This window comes from Monodon monoceros, unplaced genomic scaffold (genome assembly GCF_005190385.1).
Source record: "Monodon monoceros isolate NGI ecotype Baffin Bay Population unplaced genomic scaffold, NGI_Narwhal_1 Super_Scaffold_15, whole genome shotgun sequence".
NCBI classification, from domain to species: domain Eukaryota; kingdom Metazoa; phylum Chordata; class Mammalia; order Artiodactyla; family Monodontidae; genus Monodon; species Monodon monoceros.
In genome coordinates this window covers 46035657-46060066 of record NW_021703771.1, presented here as the reverse complement: position 1 = coordinate 46060066, position 24410 = coordinate 46035657, and the positions used below count along the sequence as shown (strand labels likewise).

At 38.0% G+C, this 24410-nt stretch overlaps 1 protein-coding gene across 1 annotated transcript in view; it reads left to right on the top strand.

Annotated features, from left to right (window-relative positions):
• ROS1 (ROS proto-oncogene 1, receptor tyrosine kinase) overlaps positions 1–24410 on the top strand; it is a 112890-nt gene that overhangs the window by 37068 nt on the left and 51412 nt on the right. The window contains 13 exon segments of the mRNA XM_029223909.1: positions 528–638; positions 1650–1828; positions 3992–4183; positions 7589–7689; positions 12390–12604; positions 12931–13091; positions 13473–13617; positions 16153–16415; positions 18368–18431; positions 18746–18948; positions 20619–20824; positions 21686–21972; positions 22424–22426. Of these exon segments, the coding sequence (XP_029079742.1) occupies positions 528–638; positions 1650–1828; positions 3992–4183; positions 7589–7689; positions 12390–12604; positions 12931–13091; positions 13473–13617; positions 16153–16415; positions 18368–18431; positions 18746–18948; positions 20619–20824; positions 21686–21972; positions 22424–22426 (2130 nt within the window).

Sequence of the window (24410 nt, the reverse complement as noted above, 5' to 3'; positions counted from 1 at the left end):
TTTAACAAACAATATAATTCTCTTCTTCTTCATGGTTTTCTCCTTTCTCATGGTTTATTAAGCAGTAGCACTCCTTGAACTCTGACTTCTCTCTTGGCGAGAGAAGCTGAGGGGCTGTGAATTATGTTGAATTCTATCCTCCTGGTTGAAAAAAAATGGAAAGATAACTGACTCATTTATACTACTGTTGTTATCGCAATCGCTTCTGGGTGCTCTGAACAGGACCATGGCCACCAACAGCTAAAGCAAAAAAAAAAAAATTCTGCCATGACCGTGACATTGCTATAGAGGCAACATCACTACACATTTCTCTTCACATTCAATTACAACTATTTACACAAAAATCAGAAAGTATGTTTAATATGATAGATAATTCTTTTAAGCAGATACAATTACTCATATTATTCCAGAGTATTTTTCAAAATGCTGATTGACTTTATGAAGGAAATCTAACGTATAAATGTGTACCTAAAAAAAGTGTGTTTTCTGTGATATTTCTTTCAATTTGTTTTTTTAAAACCAAACAGCTGCAGAGCCACCATTTATCATGGCTGTGAAAGAAGATGGGCTTTGGAGTAAACCATTAAATAGCTTTGGCCCAGGAGAATTCCTATCCTCTGATATGGGAAATGTATCAGGTAAACACCAAGTTCCCTGTACACTTGGATGGCAGGTTTCTACTTGTAAGACTTCCTGAGATATTCAACCAATCAAAAGGATTGCGTATTTTAGTATTAGGTCAATAATGAAAGGAAAAAATATTGACTGAACTATACTGCTAGTGACACTATTAAGAAAATGTCTCTTCTCACGGAGGAGGGCCATTTATTACTCCACAAAATGTAGTTATTTAATGATTTATGCCCATTTCAGGAAGGCTTTGATATACTTCTCATGTATTTTAATTTCTCAATGTTGTCTCACAGTAACAGCCTAACAGCCTTACTTCAATGGCATCTTCTATAATTTATTATTATTTATTTATTATTTAATGGCATCTTCTATAATTATCTAATTATTAGATCTCTTCGTTTGGCTATTAAAAGTACCACAGCATTTCTGACCAAAATGAGTTGGACTTAGGAGGCAGTGTGGTACTAATAGAAAGAACGATGCTTTGAAGTTGGCTTGAATCTGGGCTCCTCCTCTTTTCATCTGTGAGACCTCGGGCAGAATAGATAATTTCACGTAGTCTTGGGTTCTCCATGTCAAAAATGGGGATGGGGAGTTCCCTGGTGGCCTAACGGTTAGGGGTCTGGGCTTTCATTGCCATGGCCTGGCTTTAATCCCTGGTTGAGGAACTGAGATCTCGCAAGCCTCGCGGCACAGCCAAAAAAAAAAAAAAGAAAAAAAAAATGGGGATGATTTCTACTTCATAGCTTTGTTTTAAGAGTTGAGTGAAATAGGTAAAAGTGCCCAAGACAATGTTTGGCAAAGAGGAGACACTCAATGACTATTAGTTCCTCTCTCTAGTTCCAGGGGTTAAGATTTTGGGATAAAATTCTTGACAGATCCTTGAAGTTCTAGTGAGTATCTATGTTAGTATATGCTTTAATGTTATGTTGAGGTGCATGTATGATTTGTTGACTCGCCATGTTTATGCTGGCATGTATGAAAAAATAACTGCTACCAATTCACTTTGTTTTGAGACATGGATTGGTATAACAACAGCCTATACTACAGCGACATGAAAGGTGATGTCTATGTGTGGCTGCTGAGTGGGACGGACATCTCAGAGAATTATCACATACCCAACATTGCAGGAGCAGGGGCATTAGCTTTTGAGTGGCTGGGTCACTTTCTCTACTGGGCTGGAAAGACATACGTGGTAAGTAGAAGCCTGGCATTCTGGATGCTCTCGAACAATGCCCACCCATTTCAGTGACTGGAATGTAATTTTCACGATTTTTTTCATACTTGTGTACCACCTCTGCTAATATTTACTTAGTATCTGTCTCTAAGCCTACTCACTTTTTAATTAAAACGTATTTAGATATAAAGGAAATTTTATATCACTATGTGGTGTATTAGTCACGTATTTTCAATGATATCTTAAAATAAATATATTAAAATGTTCACCAGTGGGTTAGTGTCCTAGGGAAGATGGCACACTCCAAAGGCATGATTAAAAGAAACTAAGTGAGGGGACTATTTTCAAAGGTATCTACAGGGCTAAGGAAAATGAACAAAGGATGGTGAAGCATGCCCTGGGCTAGCAAGTGTGGGAGGATATTACTGCCACCAGGCATAAAGGGCAAGGGAAAGAAGGGAAAGAATGGTGAGGGCTGTAGCTTTAGGAGAGTTGCTGACATGAAAACCAGCCACTGTCAAAATGTATGGTCTAGCAAGGAGTGATACGGGGGTACATATGTACCCCTATCCCTCTTTTCTTCTGGCATCTGATCTTCTGCCAATGCTTCCATTGGCTGAAGCTCTCTGGAAGCCAGAGAACAACAGAGCTAGGTTGATGTCGTCCACTGATATCAGGCTCAGGGGTTACAGAGGAGGGTGGAGAGGGTGGAGAGTGGATTTGGGGGCAAGAGGAAGACATCCCACGCATTGTGCACACGGAAGAAAAAGATGGCTGCTGATGAGAACGCTGGCCTAACAGATCAAGAAATACGGTACGGAAGTCGTTTTCTAATCAGGAAGGCACGTGTCCATTCATTTATTTACTCATTATCTGTTACCAATATGTTTAGAGTCTTGAGAATAGGCATAGTAGACAATATGAAGAAAATAGACGACATGCCTCTGCTCTGTTGAAAAAATATGTCGGCTTTGTTGAGATATAATTCATGTACCATAAAATTCACCCTTTGATTGTATAAAATGCAGTGGTTTTTAGTATGTTCAGTGTTGTGCAACCATCACTACTTGCCCCTGCTCTTTTCATGACATAAAAATACATTCATGGGGCTTCCCGGGTGGCGCAGTGGTTAAGAATCCCCCTGCCAACGCAGGGGACACGGGTTCAAGACCCGGTCTGGGAGGATCCCACATGCCGCGGAGCGACTGGGCCCGTGTGCCACAACTACTGAAGCCCATGCACCCTAGATCCCGTGCTCGGCAACAAGAGAAGCCACCTTGATGAGAGGCCCGCGCACTGCAACGAAGAGTGGCCCCCACTAGCCGCAGCTAGAGAAAGCCCACGGGCAGCCACAAAGACCTAACGCAGCCAAAAAAAAAAAAAAATTCATGAATTAATAGAAGAAGCATACAAAACAATGTATTTAGAAGCAAAGCAATATGGTATAGTCTGAATTCATAAGTGCCAATGACCTGTAGGCAGAATGGAGCTGACTGGGGTTAATCAGAGAATGCTCCCCAAAATGGGTTAGTTTGAAAATAGTTTTGAAGGAGGAAGTGGAAGAGTGGGATAAAAATTGGTTTCAAGTATTTGCTCTGTCTCTTATAAAACAGTTCAACTCCTTGAAAAATTACTTAACTTCTTTGAACCAGTTTACTTGTGAAAAAGTAGGAAATAGAAATCCTTTACAGGCTTAATGCGAGGGCTAAAAGAGCTAATATTTTAAAGGTTGAAAAAAAGAAGTACAGTGCCTGGCACATAATAGGTACTCAATAATGATAGTCATTAATATTATGGAGATATACTGACAGGAGCAAGGAGAGAGACATCACCATTTATCAGGAGTATACATCTTCTTTGAGAGCCTAATCAAATACATTTTTATGTGTTGATTGGATGTATGATTAGGAAGGGCAAGTATTTTAACTCAAAATAAATGTATCTCCTTTCTCTTTAGAGGCATGAAAAGGAGTAAGCTTCCTTATAACCTCTAACTTTCTTGTAACTTCTAACTGTTATGTTTCCAAGGCTAGGCACACTACCCAGCACAGAGTGCCAGTATCTACTTGTGGTTGAACAAATGAATGTATGAATGCAGTAATTTACTAACAATTGCAATAAACTATTCATAAATCATGATGCCATTTGAAAATCACTAACTGACATGATTATATTTTGTAGATACAAAGGCAGTCTCTGTTGACAGGACACACAGACATGGTGACTCACGTGAAGCTGTTGGTGAATGACATGGTGGTGGACTCAGTTGGTGGATATCTCTATTGGACCACACTGTATTCAGTTGAAAGTACCAGGCTAAATGGGGAAAGTTCCCTTATACTACAGGCACAGCCTTGGTTTTCTGGGAAAAAGGTGAAAATTAAAAATAAGATCTGATCATTTAATAGTACTAAATAATGCTGTTTTATAGTTATGATAATACTGTTTCTGCTTATCGTGAGTTGTTCAGGTAGAACCTGAAAAGAAATACTGTTATGGTAAGATCTTGATATAACCAAACTTTCTCTAAGTCTTATTGATTGTCATAATTGATTAAATAAATTAGAATATAATGTGGAGATTTTTATAGTTTGCTTTATCTTGAATTGACTCACACTTTAAGAACATTTTAATTTCCGTCTGTTTTCATAGTCTTTAGGAATTCTTTGGATATTTTAGAGCTTCTTCCTGGGTGATGATTAGGTGTTTTATTATTTTCAATCAATTTCTGGTACTGACTGCTCTAAAAACTGTGTAACTCCTAGGAAAGTTGACTTCTCTGTGTCTGTTTCATTATCTGAAAAATGGGAATATTAACAATTGTCCTACCTCTTAGGGTTGTTGTGAAGATTAAATGAGATAATTCATGGGAAGTAGTGAGAATAGTTCCAGGCACATGGTGACCACTCAATAGTTAAGCTTGTATTTTGTAACTCAATCGAAAAAATACCCTGATATAGAAATGGTTCTAAAACAAATGATATTTTTATTTCCTCAACTTCTAGAAGCAATACCTATTTTTCTTGATCCTGTTTAGCTACCCTCTAGCAACCCATCTAAATTTCTGAATTTTGTTTTCTCTGATCATCATAATAATATATGTCTACTGTAGAAAATTTAGGAATTACAGAAAAGCATGAAGAAGAAATATATCATTTATACTATTTCTATCTAGGATATTTCTTAAAATTTTCTTATTTTTTAAAGCCTTTTTTGTTGTCAGTAGAGATAATACAGATGTATCAGATCATTTATAAACAAACAAACAAATTGTTGAGTCACTGATCCTCAATTCCATAGGATGTATCAGTTATAATTCCTAAGATTGGCACCTACAGATTATAACACAGATATTTAAAAGAAATAGAAATTTACACACCATATCCAGAGATTAATTATTCCTGTCAAATAATGAAATAATCCCTTAATTCTATTTTAGAGCCACTTGAGTCTGAATACAAAGAAAGTACATTTTTTATGTCTCCATAAAAAATGTTAGGGGAAAACCTTTTTCTGTGTAAAAGCATATTAAAGGTAACAGTATATCAGGAGTAACTTCCTATTCATCCCCGAGACTTTGTCAGTAATCTCCCTGCTGTCCTGATCTTGTCGTTTGAGCTTTTTCTACTCAGGATAGCTCGGGAGTGGCCCTGGGGACTTTTCTGTAAATGAGTGAATCATTAGATTTCTCAGCATGTTTGGGGAAATACACTTTTCTTTAAAATCCACTCCAAATACTCTCACAGGCTGGCTAATGTTGTTCCTACTTGTGCAAATCTGTGTTCTGGTTCCGTGGCTTGTTTTATTCATCTGCCTCCGTTAATGCTAGTAGGTGTTTTGAAGGTAATATGTTTTGCACTGAGCAAAGCGCTCCATCTCACTGTCATTCCTTTCTGTGTTACTCACAGATTTATCACGGAGTATAAGATACTTTGCAATCAACGGTGTAATAAAATAGTTAGCCAATCATTTACAGAAAGACTCATTTGTGCGATGAAAAGGGAGAATGAAATGAGAAATTCTTTTAAAGTGAAAAGATACTTTTTGCCACATCTGATGTGTCAGGCTCATAGTATATAGTACATTTTACCAGAGGATTAAACTTTAAGGTTTTTGTTTAGATCAAAGGGATTATTTCCTACGTATGGGAGTTACTAGACATAACAATGGTTACCAAAGATTTATGGAACAGCCTCTGACACTGCTAAAATATGGGCCCAAATGGCTGGTGTAAAGGAATGGGGTAATGATCCAACACCTGAATTTCACTTATAGCTTGAACAGTTTGTTGTATTCCAGCAAAGGGAGTTGTAGAATCTCTTTTTTAAGAGATAAAGTAGAGTTAATCTGTAATTTGGAAAACTCTAGTGCATCTCATTAGATAACCAAACAATATTAACCTGGTTTCACTTTAACTGGAAAAACTATCAATAAATCTCTTTTAGCCTGAAGAAAGGACATAATTCAACTCCCGAAAGGCTAGGAATTGCTAGAATAGTTTTCTACCTTTTGGGAAAGGAGTAGGTTGAGTTTTCTTGAAGATTGAAGGCTGTGGTTTACATGACTACTGAAGGTTCTTGTAGCCATGGGTCTTGAGATTATTTCTTTGTAGCAAGCCTTGGGTAACTTGCCAGCAAGTATTTTTAGTTGTTGGATACTTTATTGTATTCTTTTTACATTTTTCACTGGCTCATCTTTTTGTTTATATGCTGTTGTATCTTGCTAAAGATACAGTCATCAACTTTAATCCTATCTGATACCTCTCAGCCTCTAGGTCTGCTATAGAAAGACTCTGCTATTCTGAGGTCAGACTCCTAGCAATCTCAACTCATCTGAAAAATACCTATAAAGCCAAAGAAAGCAAAAAAGATCCTTTGGATTGTAACTTCTATCTCATGCACCTTATTTCATAGGAGAAACCGTCTTCCCTCAAGCCTCACGTAGTCAACTGGATGTAAAATTAAGACATAGATTGTAAAAAGAAGACAAAGAAAGAGTAATAAGAAGTAGTTGTAAGATGTCAGCTGGAAATAGGACTTTATATATACATGACTCTATCCAATTATATCACATAAAAACCCTGTTCGTGTTATATTTTAGAAAAATATCAGGATGTTTTTGGTTGTAATTAACAGGAGATATAATTTTAAATGGTTTGAACCACTGGTTCTCAAACTTGGGGACACATTGGAATTACCTGGGGAATATGAAGACATACTGGAGACTGGATACCATCTCCAGAGATCAAAATTTAACAGGATGCAGACTAGGAATTGAGATGTTTAAAGAATTCCACAGGTAATTCTAATGTGTAGCAATTGAGAACAACCGATTTAAACAACGATCAAATTCACTGGCTTACGTGGCTGAAGAGTCCAAAGTTATGGCTAGCTTTAGACAAGACTTTACACAGTGGCTCAAAGTCCCTCATTCAGTAGGACCTGGAGTGTGGTTGAAAATTTGTATTTGTAACAAATTCCCAGATGATGCTGATGTTGCTGGTCCAAGAATCAAACTTTGAGAACCACTAGAGATTAAGTATATAGAAGTGAATACTTCTTGCCATTTGGGGATTTTTAGGAAACCAGTGCTTATATCAAAATTACATAGTAATAGACATACTCATATAATATTTATATTCAGTGAAAGGCAAAAATCACTGAGTTTATTATTCCAAAGAGGATGTTAAAGAGAAATCTGTAGCTTAAGTGTGACATAATCACAAAGGTATCCTTAAACATGTATTTGATTTGTTTTCTTTCCATATTTTCTATTTAGGTAATTGCTCTAACTTTAGACCTTAGTGATGGGCTCCTGTATTGGTTGGTTCAAGACAGTCAGTGTATTCACCTGTACACAGCTGTTCTTCGGGGTCAGAGGTAAGTAAGATTGAAGGCAATTGGTTGAGAATAAGAGAACAACTTGCTCCTCAGTTATAAATGATAGTGCATGAGAATTCATTTATTCTTCCAATAAACATTTACTAATTTTCCACTGTGTTGCAGGCATTGTGCTTGTAAGGAAAGGTAAGTTTTTAAATAACTAATTACTGTAGGATATGGTGAATACTGTGATAGGATGTAAAGAGAGTCCAGTAGAGGCACTGAGGAGAATGCCCCTCAAGAGCCCAGGAAATGGGTGGATGGGTTTTTCTGCTTCTTAATATAGTCTCCGACTATGATTATAGATTTGCCTATAACTCTTTAGTTGACGTATCTGCATGCTTTGTATTTAGTATTGTTATCTATATACTTGATTACATTGTGTTTCCTTTTATTACTATAAAATATCCTCATTCATCTATGGTAATACTCTTCATCTTAAAGACCATTTTGTCTGATAGTATTAGGAAAGTCACAGCAGCTTTCTTATGCTTAGTGTTTGCATGGTACAGCTCTTTATATCTCTTTACTTTCAATTTTCGTCTTTACATTTAAAAGGTGTCTCTTGTAAATAGCATACAAAGTTTTGCTTTTTTATGCAGTCTGACAATTTCTGCCTTTTAATTGGGGTGTTTGATTCATTTACATTTAATATAATTATTGATATGTTGGGATTTAAGTCTACCATCTTGGTGTTTGACTTCCATTTGTCTCATCGGCTGTTCATTCCTCTGTTCTACTTCTCTGCATTTTTGAGGGTAAATAAAATACTTTTTTAGTATTCCATTTTATCTCCTCTCATAACATTTTAATTATGTGTATTTATAATTTTCTTTAGGTTGCTTTAGAGAGTAAAATATGCATTTTTAACATTAAATATCTCCAACTTACCACAGTCATATTCAAAATATTCTTACTTCATAAATGATTTTAAAACTTTATGGTGATATGTTTCCAATTATTACCCTTCACTCTTTGGGTTCTTGTTGTCATATATTTTACTTTCATCTACACTCTAAAATCCATGTTCACTACTATTTTTAGTTTAAACAGCCAATAGTTTTTAACTTCAAGGAAACAGTTACATATCTCAAATTAAAATACAGGACATAAAATCATTAAAGAAAAGCAGTTAAAGGGAGAATTTAGAGGTCATATTATTACATAGATGAGGAAACTGAAACCACAGATGTGTATAAATTTGCCGATTGTCACATGGTAAATTAGAGAGATAGGAAAAGGTTAAAGTAAAACAAAAGGTCCTGCTCTAGGGCAGAGATTTTTAATATTGGGTTCTTGGACCCCCTAGGGAGTTCATGGAGGGCTTCAGGTGGTGTGTGAGTGCTTGGAAATTGAGCATCCATTCATTTCATCAAATTTTCAAAAGAGTCTAATCTTACAAAGACCAAGAATTCGTGCTCTATGAAGACAATGTCAAAATTACTTTTAGATTAAAAAATATATATTTTTTGGTTTATGGAAAAACTCTTAACCATAGAGACTATAAAAAAGGAGTATATGTTTATAAACCTATAATGCATACGAGCATAAACACAGCAAATCTGATTAATCATTTATTTCATATCAGCTATAACATACAGCTCTCGTTCGTTTCCCAACTGTGAACCATAGAAAACTGGTTGTTCCCTTCCCTAGAAATGTAAGATGCTGGCAATCTGATTGTCAAAAGAATCTGTGAGATATAGACGGTGTTCAAAGTGACAGTGTCCTGAGGATTACGGCTCACTCTCTCTGTCTGTACATTCCAGAGGACAGGCTAGCTAGTGTTGAGAGCCCAGCTCCTCAAGTGTCCAGAAAAATCAGTACTACTGGATTTACCAGATAGAGGAAGGAAGTTTCTCCTTTAAAAATGCATTTCCTTATCTCAAGGTTAATAATTTTCCTTGTCTGCATGCCCAGTGGAGTGCAGCAGATCTTGACAAGGTTACACAAAGGACAGGCACTTTTGCCCTCCACGTAAGACTTGCCTTTTTATCACACTGGGGGAAAAAAAAGCTGTACATAGAGACAGGGATTCCAAAGCCATCTTACAAGCAGAAATTTTTTCCTAATGTATAATCAAGCTTCCTTCTTCTGCATTTTAAGTTCCTCACCTCTAGTCTAGATCAGCACTGCCCAATACAACTAATGTGAGCCACATATATAATTGTAAATTTCCTGTTGCCTCATTTTAAAAAGTAAAAGCATATAGGTAAATTATTAATGAGTTATTTGTATTCCTTTTTCATATTAATTCTTGGATAGCTTGGGTGTATTTTACATGTACTGCACATCTCATTTTGCACACTAAGTTTTCATAGGAAATACTTGATCTGCAGTTAGATTTTATAAAATTTACAATGGAAAAAGTTGATTTACGTACCCAAGTTTTTCCAAAATATTTAAAGTTTTCCAGTAAATCATACATATGATTCATAATATATAAATCAAATATTAGCTTAAAATTTTAACCTAAATTAATTAAGACTAAATAACATAAAAACTCAGCTCCTCAATTGTAGTAGCCACATGTCAAGGGCTCAGTAGTCACCTGTGGCCTAGTGGTTACATTACTGGACAGTGTAGTTCTACCATAGAGTAGAGATGAGATTAGCTGTCTGCTGTCGTTCAGCATATTCAGAACTTGACAACTGTAAGCCGCCTTTCAAACTGCTCTTCCCTTTCCTATGTGCAGCCATTCCCTTTGGTTTATTAAAGAATGAATCTATTACTGACATATATATATAATCTATAACAACATATCTGTCTTGGAGGTTGAAAAGGGCGCATCTGTCATAAAAGTTCAGGCATATTTAGTCATGTCAGGACTGAGTATATTGCTCCAAAGGAGCCTACACCCTGCTGTTCCCTCTGCCTAAAATGGTCCCCAAACCCAGTTCTCTTGGTTACTTTGTGTTCAGATTGCATGGCTCAGCTTAAACATTGTTCTCTAAGAGTGGCTTTCTCTGACCAGACCCCATTAGGTCTCCTTGTTTAGGAGCCCACTCTACCTTTCCTTTTACAGTGCCATTCAATGGTGTAGTTATTTGCTCATTACCTGCCTATTCTGCTAGGCTGTATATTTTATGAGGGCAGGGATTGTATTTGTCTTATTTACCACTGTATTCCTAGTGGCCAACACAGAACTAGGCACCCAACATATGCTGAACGAACGAATAAATGAGTAAGACCTCAGTAGAGTAACCTCAGCTGACCTCTGTACACAGCTCATGCTTCATGGAAGGGTTTACCTTTTAATGATTTTTTTTTGTTGAGCTTTGATTTAAATCCAGCTCTACCTGTCTGAGGACTGAAGGGTTTGAGGTACTCATCTCCTGTAAGTGAGGAGGTTGTGCTCAAATTGCGATGAACACCAGATGGCAAGAGTTTTCCAATCAGCCCAGGAGATATTTACAGGAGAGGAGTCTTCAGCTGGAAATGAGGGGCAATCCAAGCCAGTGACAACTAAGGATCTCCAGTATCACCCTGAAGGGAAATCTCTGCCCTGGGGACTGTTTTGGGAATGCTGAACAAACGACCTGTGGGCAAGGCTAACATGAACACATTCACAGGAACTAGGCTGCAGCAGCTCTGTGTGTGGTCCAGAAGGGCCAGCCTTCTCAGGCCAAGTGCATCCTGCTTGGTGAGCTTCTTTCCATATGGAATTAGGTTTTATATACCTCACCAAGGTTACTGGAAAGTTCTAATGAGAAGTGGAAACGACAAAGTGTAAAATTAGACAAGTGGGTGAAAGGCCAAAAGGCAAACTAGGTGCTGGCTTCACATCTGAGTAGGTATGAATAAAGACTATTTTATGAGAAAAAGGACTATGGGAATAGTACTAGTGAATATACTTTTTCTTTATAAGGCTGACACCTCTCAAGTCCTTGGAGGTAGTTTCAATTTTCTCAAGGAAGTATTATGAAACTCTCAAAACAAAACTTTTATTTTGATTTTAAGTGCCATACTTTTCTAAAGAGGGGAATGTCAACACTTTAAAAAAATTTAGAGAAATCATTAAAAAAAAGTGAAATAACTACTCCAAAAAGCTGAGAACATTGAGATAGTTATTGTGAGAACCAGACAACTGGTGTAATTTTAGAAACAACCAAGCAGATTTTAAAAATAAAAGTCCTTGTCATTGAGAAAAAGACTTAAAAAGCAGTTTAAAACAATAGTCTGTTTCCTTGAATTCCCTGGTCTGAAACGGAGCATTTGGACTAAGCTGTGGAAGTTGATAAGTATCGTTGAAGCAACAGACAGTTGTGAATAGTGTAAAGTGAAGGACTAAACAACCTAGAATAAAGAATGGTGAGTAAATAAGATGACTAACCAAGAATAGGAGGAAGGCATGATGCAAGGAGGAGAAACAAATCAATGGGTTGTGCCTTTGATGTAGGGTAAAAATTTTTTTGATAAAAATCACAAGGATTTATTAAAATCTGTGTAACACTCTTGCTATTGCAATATCACATTCATAAGAAAAACCCTAGGGAATTTGCTTTCGGTATACTTCATAAAAAATGTAAAAGTCAACTTAATATGGAATTAAGAAGAATGACAATTATTGTTGCAAAGTATTTTCTCTTTGTTTTCAAACACGCACACTCACAAACACACATTCTCTCCAGTATTTGAATGCACCAGCCCTTACCCCACTCCAGATAGAAATACTAATTGACGTCTTGTTTCAGCAGTGCTGGGGACACCACCATCACAGAGTTCGCAGCCTGGAGTACTTCTGACATTTCCCAGAACACACTGATGTACTACAGTGGTCGGCTCTTCTGGATCAATGGCTTTAGGATTATTACAGCTCAGGAAATAGATCAGAGAACTAGTGTCTCTGTTTTGGAACCAGCCAAATTTAATCAGTTCACAATTATTCAGACATCCCTCAAGCCTCTGCCAGGTACGATATTTTATTCCTGCATAACCTCACTTCTCCATACTTTCTGTTACATAAATGTTAAGGTTGGGTTTTTTTTTCTTTAGAATTATGTTTTAAGAGGAAAAAAGGCTTTAGTAGTTTCTGTTAATTTGCTTGCAGTCATTTGACTCTTAACCCAAATTTACAGCCTGAAACAGTCAGAAAAAGATGATTTTCAGGATATGTTAAAGGAAAGAAAAATTTTGTTTTGGTTCTAATTATTAGTAATTTCTATTAATCTTCCATGTATCTGTGATCATTGATAATCCTAAATTCTTTCTTTCTCTATTGTTTCTTTCATCCCATAGGGAACTTTTCCTTTACCCCTAAGGTTATCCCAGATGCCATTCCAGAGTCTTCATTTATGATTGAAGGAAATGCTTCGAGTTTTCAAATCCTCTGGAATGCTTCCCCAGCAGTGGATTGGGGTGTAATTTTCTACAGTGTGGAATTTAGTGCTCATTCTAAGGTATGGCATTGGTTCTAGTAACTCCCATTTTTCAAACAGAGTGTACCATCTGTGTCAGCCCTGCCCACACTGATTCGCCACTTTCTTTACTTAGCCAAGCTCATCTCCCTCACTGTTCCTGTAGCATTTGATTATTAAGATTATTCCTGAGAACTCCTTTTTATAGCCAGTCTCTGATTGCTTTGTGGTTAGTGTTAACCATTGGTGTGTTAGACACACTGGTCCTCGTGGAACAACATGGAATCTACCAACATTAGTGTTTCCAAAATTGCAAGGTTTAACTTTACATGTGAACCAAAGTTTGAAGATTTTAGTTAATTAGGAATAAAAGATGTTATGATTCTCTCCCTAAGAAAATAATGTTTTGTGCTTATATTTTAGTTCCTGGCTAGTGAACAACATTCTTTACCTGTATTTACTGTGGAAGGGCTGGTGCCCTATGCCTTATTTAATCTTTCTGTCACTCCTTATACCTACTGGGGAAAGGGCCCCAAAACATCTCTATCACTGCGAGCACCTGAAACAGGTACAGGGGTTAAAATCTCTTTAAAAAAAAGACAGAATCTCACCTTCATGATCTAGAATGGATAGTTAATAATTTTTAAAAGTAACTTTCAGTTTTGCAGATGTGTTTAGATTCAATACTCTTTAATGACTTTTTGGAGATTAGAATAGCACCATTAAAATAAATCTGCATAATTTATTCCTAACGAATATCTCAAAGATTTCTTAAAGACTGCTTCACTTGACTGTAATGATATACAGTATGTATATAATGCAGAAACATGGTTCAGGTAATTTGTGAGATGCTTCATAAAGACAAAGGGGATTTAAGAACAGTAAAAATTTCCTGGAAGGCAGGTTTACCAGGAGGTGTTCTCACAGATGGTAACTCAGAATCTTCTGTAGGTGAATATCGATGTCTAAATTTTTTTAAAAAATGTATTTAATTTATTTATTTTTGGCTGCGTTAGGTCTTCGTTGCTGCGCGCAGGCTTTCTCTAGCTGCTGCGAGCGGGGGCTACTCTTCGTTGGGGTGAGGGGGCTTCTCACTGCGGAGGCTTCTCTTGTTGCAGAGCACGGGCTCTAGGCACGTGGGCTTCAGTAGTTGTGTCGCACGGGCTTAGTTGCTCCGCAGCATGTGGGATCTTCCCGGACCAGGGCTCGAACCCACGTGCCCTGCATTGGCAGGCGGATTCTTAACCACTGCGCCACCAGGGAAGTCCCTCTAAATTTTTAAAAAATGTTTTTCTTTGGAATATATTTTTAAAAAGGAAATTAGCCACACCTTTATGTGTGTATATCACTTTAAAGTGTACAAAGCACGTTTATATATATCACTCCTTTATTAAACATTTATTACATCCCTATCATGTGTCAGAAACATCATTGTATCATTTCAGTGACCCTCAACATCATTGTGTCATCTCTGTGGTAGGTAGGACAGATGTTATTATCTTGGTTATGCTAAGAGAAAATGGAAGCCTAGGAGTTGCCCAATGTAAATTAGCTAGTGAGTGGCAGGGCTGGGGCTTAATCTGGACTTTTCACTCTAGTTTCTTCAAATCTCCATTCAGTCATTTTTGCAGACACTGGCGAGTGATCTTATCATGTTGATTTAATTTATATAAACTTCCTAGCACAGGACCTGGCAGGCAGTAAGAGCTCAATAAACAGACGTACGTTCACTGTTGCAATTTTTTTTTAAACTGTTAAGATTTTATCAACAATATTTATCCATGAGTCTCATAACAGGAACATAGTGGAGCCTGGGCAGGTTGTGGAGCAGTTAGCATTTGGATCCAGGTATGCTCTCTTTGAGATTGTCTTGGGATGGCAGCTTTGGTTGGCTTCTTCTGTGGAAATGGACTTGACTATCAGGGGATGCACTGGGGGCTAGGGGCCATCAACACTCTGAAATAAGGAAAAAGGATAAGATTTGGCCCTTGACTTCGGGGAGTTTACAATATAGTTGGAAATTATTCAAATTGACAAATATTTATTAAGCACTTACTGTGTGCCAGTCCTTTACTAGATTTGGGGGGATTTAATAAGGAATAAGAAAAGGTGCTTTCTCTCTGACGGAGCTCATAAGACAGTAGAGAGATAAACGCAGACGCTGCTAATGATAAAAGAAATAAGACAGTGACAACTGAGTAGCAGTGGCATAGAGTGAATAAGCAGGCTATGAAACCTTCACCTCTATCAAGCTGCCTCTCAGCATTCTTATGAGAGGGCCATACATGCAGGCTTGTATGGCTGGGGAAGGCCTTTGGGGAGTGGAAACTTTAGCTGGGCTCTAAGGCATGAAGCAAGAAGAGGTTTATCCCGTGTAAATACAATGCAAGAAGGTCTGGGGATTGGATAACAATGTGAGTGTTGAACATTACGGAGCAATGTGATTGGAGCGGCAGAGTGGGAGGGGACCTATGGAGGAATCCTAAGAAAGAAGAGGGATGTCTTGGATGGAATGACTTGGAAATCAGGCAGAGGAATTCCTCTTGATTGACAGAGAGAGAGAGAGAGAGAGAGAGAGAGAGAGAGAGAGAAATTAATTAAAGGATTGGGAGAGGCTAAATTTCTTGATGTGGCTCCAGAATAGATGGCAACAACTAAGCCATACTCTCAGAGAGGGTTCACGGTGAGATGGCCTAGATCCTGGATATGCTGTATTTTACACCCAGAACTGGCTAAAGGCTGGATAGAGATAGTGTCTTCCTTCCTGGTGACTGCCATTTCCACCTCCAGAGTGAGAGTAAATACTGTATTTTATAAGGTGAACTAGCCAGCTTCCATGTATACAGACCACAGATGAGAAAGGTGTGCCTCAGTGGTAGTAAGTAGGATTTGGGTTGGAGAAAAGGAAGATTTGCAGAAATATCAGGATAGGTTCCTGAAGAAATCTATGGAATATTCTCTCCTGAAGATCTTTAAGAAGAAGATAGATATACCTTAACTGTCAGGAATGAGAAATATCTATTACTCAGTTGCTCTGCACCCTCACCATGAGTGATAGAAGTTGACCTTGTATTGTTTTCTGCCCTGTGTCTCTGCTTTTCAGTTCCATCAGCACCAGAGAATCCCAGAATATTTATATTACCAAGTGAAAAATACCACAATAAGAATGAAGTTGTGGTGGAATTTAGGTGGAATAAACCTAAGCATGAAAATGGTGTGTTAACAAGATTCGAAATTTTCTATCAAATATCCAACCAAAGTGACACAAACAAAACATTCAAAGACTGGATTGCTGTCAATGTCACTTCCTCAGTGATGTCTTTTCAACTTGAGGGTATGAGTCTTGGGTACAGTGTTGCCTTCCAGGTATGAGCGTGAAAACAGGGATACAGGGGTCTGAATAGTGTAGACAAAAGGTGGATTAAAGGACCAGGTTAAGAATTCTGCCGCTCTGTCAATAATTTCATGTACGCCGTGATCACAGAGGTCAAGTGGACAGCAAAGGTACAGAAGGGAGAGGGGACAGCTAGGGTAAAGGACATCTTGACAATTTTCTTGCCAGATTCAGAACAAACATTATTTTTTGGCTCCACCAACTATAGGCCGTGTACCACACTAGGTGCTTTAATATTCATTATCTCATTTGATCCTCACATTGTGAAGAAAAAGCCATGTCCCTGGGTGTATCAGTGAGGTACCAAAGCTGCGTGGTTGGGAAGTGGTGTGCTACAGTCTAGCTTCTAGAGTCCTTTCCACTATATTACATCAACTGCTGGAAGTCATCTGGACGCCCCCAATTGCAGCTACTAAAGGAAATAAAAGCTGAGGGTCTGGGTAGTTGACATCTCACATTTATCACCTGGCTGCGGAGAGAGGAGAAAGTCGGAGAGAGTAGGAGTCAAAAGGTAAAACGACTGCCACCTATTTTGGCATTTTAAATATAATATGACATAGCTTTCCCCTTATAGTAGATAGCCTCATGATTTTCACATCGTCATTATATACCAGGTTGGTGACAAGGTTGTACATATTTAGAGTTATTTTCCATTTCATTTTGGGGAACAGAATGTTTTGGGGAGTGTTTTAGAGATTTGTGGTTTCCAGAGGATCTATTTTCTTTTTGTAAAATTCTAATTCTGTAATTATTTTGATAATATATTAGGTCTACATATACTAATCAAAACAGTTGTACATAAAAGTTAAAGATAACACACATTCCTATTTGTTAAGAATTATGTGTGTTCCAGTTAAATAAATAGTCTGGTTAAGTGTATTTGCCTATATGTTTATATTGGTTCAAATCTCAGTCACCACAGAGCTTTGCAAAGTGATCTGCATGTATAGGCGTGAGTTACTTAACATGGTCCAGTGCAAAAGTGAAGACTGATTGATATATATATGCACCATGATAAACACACACACATGCACGCACACCATACACAGATAGTAATAAACAAAATATAGTAAAAGAGATTTACTTCTAGAAGTATAATAAAAATAATCCAATGTTTTGTTGATTGAGAGGGCACTTGAGGTTCTATCTTTCAAGGCCATCATTATGGATGGCAATTTTCTTTTAGGCTATAGAACACAGGCAAATTTTGGAAGTGGAAATAATTATTATATAATAAGAGACATGTAATAAAAATTGTTTTAAAAAACTTTGCTGTTAGAACGCAGCTTGGCACAGTGGGAAGGAAAGCATACAGACCTCAGAAGACTTAGTTTTATGCCAGTTTCTACATGTGTCATTGCGGATAGGTTGCCTCCCCTAATTATGATCTCTGTCCAGTTTCTACTCTTAGTAGTTGTGAGGATCAAAAGAGATAATATACGTAAAAGTGGTTTGAAATGCACAACTCATTTTCAAATATAAGGGTTAATTACTATTTTCTTTTTATAAATCTTCTTTTAAAAAAGTACAGTAAATTTAGTTATTTGAAGCTTCTTGTTGATTTCATGATAAAGTGGAAGTTTACCATAATCTGTATGGTTTTGTTTCTGTTAAATGTTCACTGTAATTTAATTTTGGAAATAGCTAAAGACCTTTTATAGAAATTCAGATCTTCTGCAATAGAGGTTTGTGCCATTACTTTGTACTTTTCTGGATTAAACAATCCTACCAAAAATTGTTTGGGACAATATTTTTCCTCTTGGTAATTTTTTGCTATATACTTAGATGTGAATAACTGAACCTATTCATGATATATCTCATAATTGTGAAATGAAACATTCAATAATTTATCAGTCTCAGAACTTAACTGTTGTCACTGAGGACACTTTTGAATGCACATTTTTGTATCCTTTTCTTTCTTTAGGTTCGAGTCTTCACATCCAAAGGACCTGGACCATTTTCTGACATAGTAAAGTCCAAAACATCAGGTATTTATTATCTAAAACCTGTGCAAATAACAACTAGTGATTTAAAAACATTTTTGACCCTTAGTATTCTCAGGGATACCCAAGTGCTATCTCTGAGCTGAAATTAAAGTCAAATAAAATAATCAATTTTCATCATCACCAAACATGCTTAAATAAACCTAGGCTTAGAGCACCCAGGCAGAAGCCATTGAGACGGGTGTAGTAAATGAGTCCAAAGGAGACTCACGGATTTCAAAATGGCCTGATGTTGAATCAAGGGATTTTGCTAAAGTTCTTTTTCTCATACATATTATCTACTTGTTTTTTGTTTTTAGAGATCAATGCATTTCCATACCTCATAACTTTTTTTGACAACAAGATAGTTTGGTTAGATATGGATCGAAATCAAGTTGTATGGACACTTTTGGCAGAAGGCGACGTTGGTGCCATGGGCTACACGGCTGATGATGCAGTGGCGTACTACACTCAGGGAGACTCACTCTGCCTCCTCAACATGCACAGTCCGTCCAGCTCTGAGGTATTTCGCTATGTAATTCTTCTGAAAGGAAGTGGAGTATTTGCATATCACACAACGCTGTGATGAAAATGACGAGCCAGTGGTTGAGCCATTAAGATTAGAATGGTTGAAAAGGACAGATGTTGTATATTTAGTCACAAAAGAATTCAGGTTATGTTTTGTGCAGATGTGATTCAGGCTTAATTTAGCAAACAGTTCTTGGGCTTAAGGCACTGTGTTACCTGAGATAGAGGTAAAACAGAACGTCACAGTCCTTGAACAAATCCAGTCTAGTATTAGTCTAACAAGAGTAAGACAGTATGGCATGGTGATGAAGAGGGTAAGCCTTAAAACCTGACAACCTAGAATTTAATTCTGACTTTACTACATGCTAGAACTGTGACCATCAGCAACTTATTTAACCACTATGGTTGCATAGTCCCTCATCTTAGGGTGAAGATTAATGAGCTAATCCATGTAAGGCATTTAGCACAATGCCTGGAATGTGGTAGGTATTCACTGAGTGTTAGCTAGTGGAGAAGACAGGCAGAAGACTGTAAGTGCTATGCTGAGGGCAGGATGCAGTGGAATCACAGAGAAAGGATGCTTCATCCAGGATGGAGTGGTGGTGGTGGTGGTAGAGTGGAAAGACATCTTGGGTACAAATAAGATGAACCAGGTGAATGTGGGGAAAAGCTGAGGGAGCAGCAAAGTCCGGGAAACCAGAGAGCCATAGCCTGTTCGGGGAGCTGTAACTAGGAGCTTGGAATGGAGGTGGGGGTCAGGGCAGAGTAAGAGGCAGGTGGTAAAGCTGAAGAGGTGGGCAAGAGCCTAAATATAAGGGACCTTCTTTACGGTGCCAAGGAGATGAGTGTCAATTTTGAAGCCAACATCAAGCCATTCAAGAAATTTAGTGGGTCATTAACATGATCAAGTAGTGTTTTAGGAAGACCCCTCTGTTAGCAAAGAAGAGAAGGTTTGTTTTAGGAAGACCCCTCTGTTAGCAAAGAAGAGAAGGTTTGTTTTAGGAAGACCTCTCTGTTAGCAAAGAAGAGAAGGTTTGTTTTAGGAAGACCTCTCTGTTAGCAAAGAAGAGAAGGTTAAGTCTGAGGCAATCGGGAACTATCACAGGAATCCAGACAGGAAATGTTAGGCAGGAAGTGAGAGACACTGAGGTAAGAGAGGAGAGGACAAACTCAGGAGATATTTAAAATGGGACTAATTGGCTATGGGTAGTAATGGGAGGAAGAAGTCAAGGGGCAACCACAGTTGTCGAGACTGCTCTTCAGGTGAGTGTTGGAAATCCATAAAAATATAAAATGCAGGAGAAAAGGAGGTTTGGGGGGTGGGGTGATGAATTTTGTTTTCTGAGATCATTCATTTGGAGATGTTCGGTAGGCAGTTTGATATTTGAAGCAGTAGCTCAATGAGAGATCTTGCCTGAAGATGTGAATTTGTAGCTCTGGTCTATGGATTACAGTTGAAGCCGTGGTAGTTGAAATTAACCAGGGAAAATATACAATGTGAGAAGAGGACCAGTGTTACAGTGGCACACAGTCCAGAGTTACCGAGATTTTGGATTACAGAAGAGAAGTGCAGTAAATAAGAAATCGAGTGACTACAAAAAAAGTCCTCAGAGTTGAAGAAAATGAGCATTATCTTCTTGGCTGTGTTTTCTACCTGTTGTTAAGATTTTCCGAGATGCACTGGTTTTTGATATCACAATTATTACAATTGACTGGATTTCAAGGCACCTCTACTTTGTGCTGAAAGAATCACAAAATGGAACGCAAATATTTGATGTAGATCTTGAAAACAAGGTGAAATATCCCAGGAAGCTGAAAATTTGCAACAGAAATTCAACAATAATCTCTTTTTCTGTATATCCTTTCTTAAGGTATGTGAAGTGTGTCTGTTTCTATGGTGATGAAATAGACGTAGACATATTTAATGTAGTATCTTTGGTTTAATATTAGAGTCAATGATGGGACAGTAAGATGCTTAATGTTCTTGATGTTAACTTATAGTAATTCTACATATAAATGATGAGCCTACAACCACCAATGTATAAAATTAATCCATACTGACAATTCCACTAACCTAAAGTTAGGTTAATTACCAGCGGGAAACCAAAGGATATTTTTACACCAGTGAATTTAATAATATCCCCAGTTGGTAAGGACAAGAAGGGTACTGAGACGGCAGCAGGAAATGAGCAGGAGATAGACAGGAAGTATGTTTTCCATAGTAAATGCTATTCTGGGCTCATCCATCTTTAATTAATGTCCTTATGAGATTAATTTTAAGGCCTCCATTCAGCAACTGAATAGCAGTTTCTCCGGCTGAAGAGTTATATTTTGTTTGTGCCATAAGCATGGTTATAGTCTATCTTGAAACTAGATTGGTAACTAGTATTAAGAAACAGAAACAAACTTGAGAGGAAGGGAATGGAGATGGTGTTGATGAAAAATATATTTCATATTTAGAGCCAGTAATGAGCCATTTAATACAATGCCTAAGGCCATTATAGTCCAAGGCTTTCGTTGCAAACACATTTATTGAGAAATCATTGGAAAATGCTACAAACTAGACTTCTTGTGATCTCTTCCATCAGAAGGTTATTGAACACTGGGACATGTTCTTTCCAAAGGTGGCATCTGTCCCCACAATCATTAGAAATGATTGGTCTTCATTAGAAACTGATATTTGCAATGATATGTTTTACTCATTAAGTTGGAGTGTCCTTTTGTGCCTATAGTCGCCTGTATTGGACAGAAGTTTCTGATTTTGGATCTCAGATGTTCTACTACAGTATTATCAACCAGACCTTGCAACGAATTCTGCAACCCCCAGCCATAAACCATCCAAATGGAAGAAGCCAATGTTCTTGCAATGTGACTGAATTCGAGTTAAGTGGAGCAATGACTATTGATACCTCTGACCTAAAGAAACCACGGATATACTTTGTCAAAGGGCAAGAGATCTGGGCAATGGATCTGGAAGGATGTCAATGTTGGCAAGTTATCATCATGCCTGCTTTGCTTGGTAAGACACTCGTGTGTGTGTAGTAGATCTTCACTAATAATGGCAGCCCCTCCTGTCCCATTAAAAAGGGGTTATATTCAACCTATACTCAAAGGAATATGTGTGTGTGTATGTGTGTGTGTGTGTATATATATATATATATATATATAGTATTTGCTCCAGACTGTGCCAAATGTTTTTGTAGAATTCAAGTTGTTTTCAGGCAAGTTGTACATAGGCATTCACATAATTTTCTGGATCTGTGGGGGGCTTTTTATGTTGTTATTTTATAATTAACAGTAGAACTACAACTTATTGAGCTCAACTATGTGTTCTAAGCAGGCTACTAAATGTATCATCTCATTTGATCTTCAAAACACCTCAGTGAAGTAGATACTATCCACATTTTACAGATAAGGAAATTGAGGCTGAGAAAGGTAATTTATCCAAAGGGCCATAGTTAATAGAGGAGCTGGTATCTGAAAGTACAGCATCCCTGATCTTCCCACCAGTACTGCACCCCCATGCTGATGATCTCATTGCCTCCACGTTCAGCATGACTTGGTCAATACTTGACAGGTCTATCTGTTGAAATTCACAATCTTGTGGAGGAAATATTTGAAAGTCTAAAGTCACTTGGAAGTCTTCTAATTAGGAGTAATTGCAAAAGAAAAAAACCACTCTAAATACCCCCATATATTCTTAAGGGTCTAGTCCTCACTATCCAATCACTAATCACGTGTGGTGATTTAAGTTTAAATTAATTAAAATTAAATAAAATTCAAAATTTAATTCCTCAGCCACACTAGTCACATTTTAAATGCTCAAAACCCACAGCAGCTAATGGTCACTGTATTGGGCGGCACAGATGTAAAATATTTCCATCATCAAAAGTGCTACTGGGGGGCCTTCCCTGGTGGCGCAGTGGTTAAGAATCCACCTGCCAGTGGAGGGGACACGGGTTCGACCCCTGGTCTGGGAAGATCTCACATGCCATGGAGCAACAAAGCTTGTGTGCCACAACTACTGAGCCCATGTGCCACAACTACTGAAGCCCATGTGCCTAGAGCCCGTGCTCTGCAACAAGAGAAGCCACCACAGTGAGAAGTCTGAGCACCGCAGCAAGGAGTGCCCCCCACCCCCGCTCACTGCAGCTAGAGAAAGCCCGTGTGCAGCAACAAAGACCCAATGCAGCCAAAAACAAACAAATAAATAAATAAATAAATTTATTTTTTTAAAAGTGATATTGGGTATTGCTGGTTTATATAGTAAAGTTTTGAAATTGCAAATGTGTGTGTGTCTGTGTATTGTAACTGCATGTACGGTTTTGTTGACATATCAGCCAGAGCCTTTTTTTAAAAAAAATTAATTTATTTATTTATTTTTGGTTGCGTTGGGTCTTCCTTGCTGTGTGCGGGCTTCTTCTAGTTGCGGCGAGTGTGTGGGGGTCACTCTTCCTTGTGGTGCGCAGGCTTCTCATTGCTGTTCTCTCGTTGTGGAGCACAGGCTCTAGGCACGCGGGCTTCAGTAGTTGTGGCACGTGGGTTCAGTAGTTGTGACGCACAGGCTTAGTTGCGCTACGGCATGTGGGATCTTCCTGGACCAGGGCTCGAACCCATGTCCCTTGCATTGGCAGGTGGATTCTTAACCGCTGAGCCAACGGGGAAGCCCCCAGAGCCTTTTAGAAGCAATTCCAATGTACTTTCAATGGGATTAAGAGTGGAGATAATGTTCTGAACTTCTCTTATTAGGAGAATAACTTGATTCTGTTGAATGTGTGACAAAGCCTCTTTCCTTGATCAAACTTTAATTGCTCTTTTTTTTTTTTTATTTTGGGCCACGCCGAGTAGCTTGCTGGATCCTAGTTCCCCAACCAGGGATTAAATCCGTGCCTCCTGCAGTGGAAGCACGGAGTCCAGAGTCCTAACTATTGGACCACCAGGGAATTCCCAGATCAAACTTTAGTTACGCTCCTGTGATCCCTTTTCTCAACTAGGCCTCAAACTTGGTCTTCCCTGTCCATCCTTGCTGAGTCCAGTTTCAGCAAGAATCTTGCCAAATCAGTTTAGAGAGAAGCTTTCATCTTGGTATCTGACAAAGTTCTTCACCCCCACCCTTGATGTTCTTGGCCAAAAATCCTATGAGGCCAGTTTAGCAAGAATCCCCCTCCCTTGATGTCTCCTCTTAGTAATTTTCTTGACTGCTCTCTCCCTCTGCTTGTTGGCTATAACCCCCAGTTGTCTTTGTTGTTTTTGGAGTTGTGCACGTCTCCCTCCCCTACTGCAATATTGCAACAGCCTTGATTAAAGTCTTCCTTACCATTTAAACAAGTGTCAGAATAATTTTTCTTTTAACATCTGATACATAAGAGTTATCTAATGGGCCATTATTTTATAGCTATAGAACTAGTCAGTCTTTCATGAAGCCACAACTGAAATCCATAATCCAAAAATTAGAAA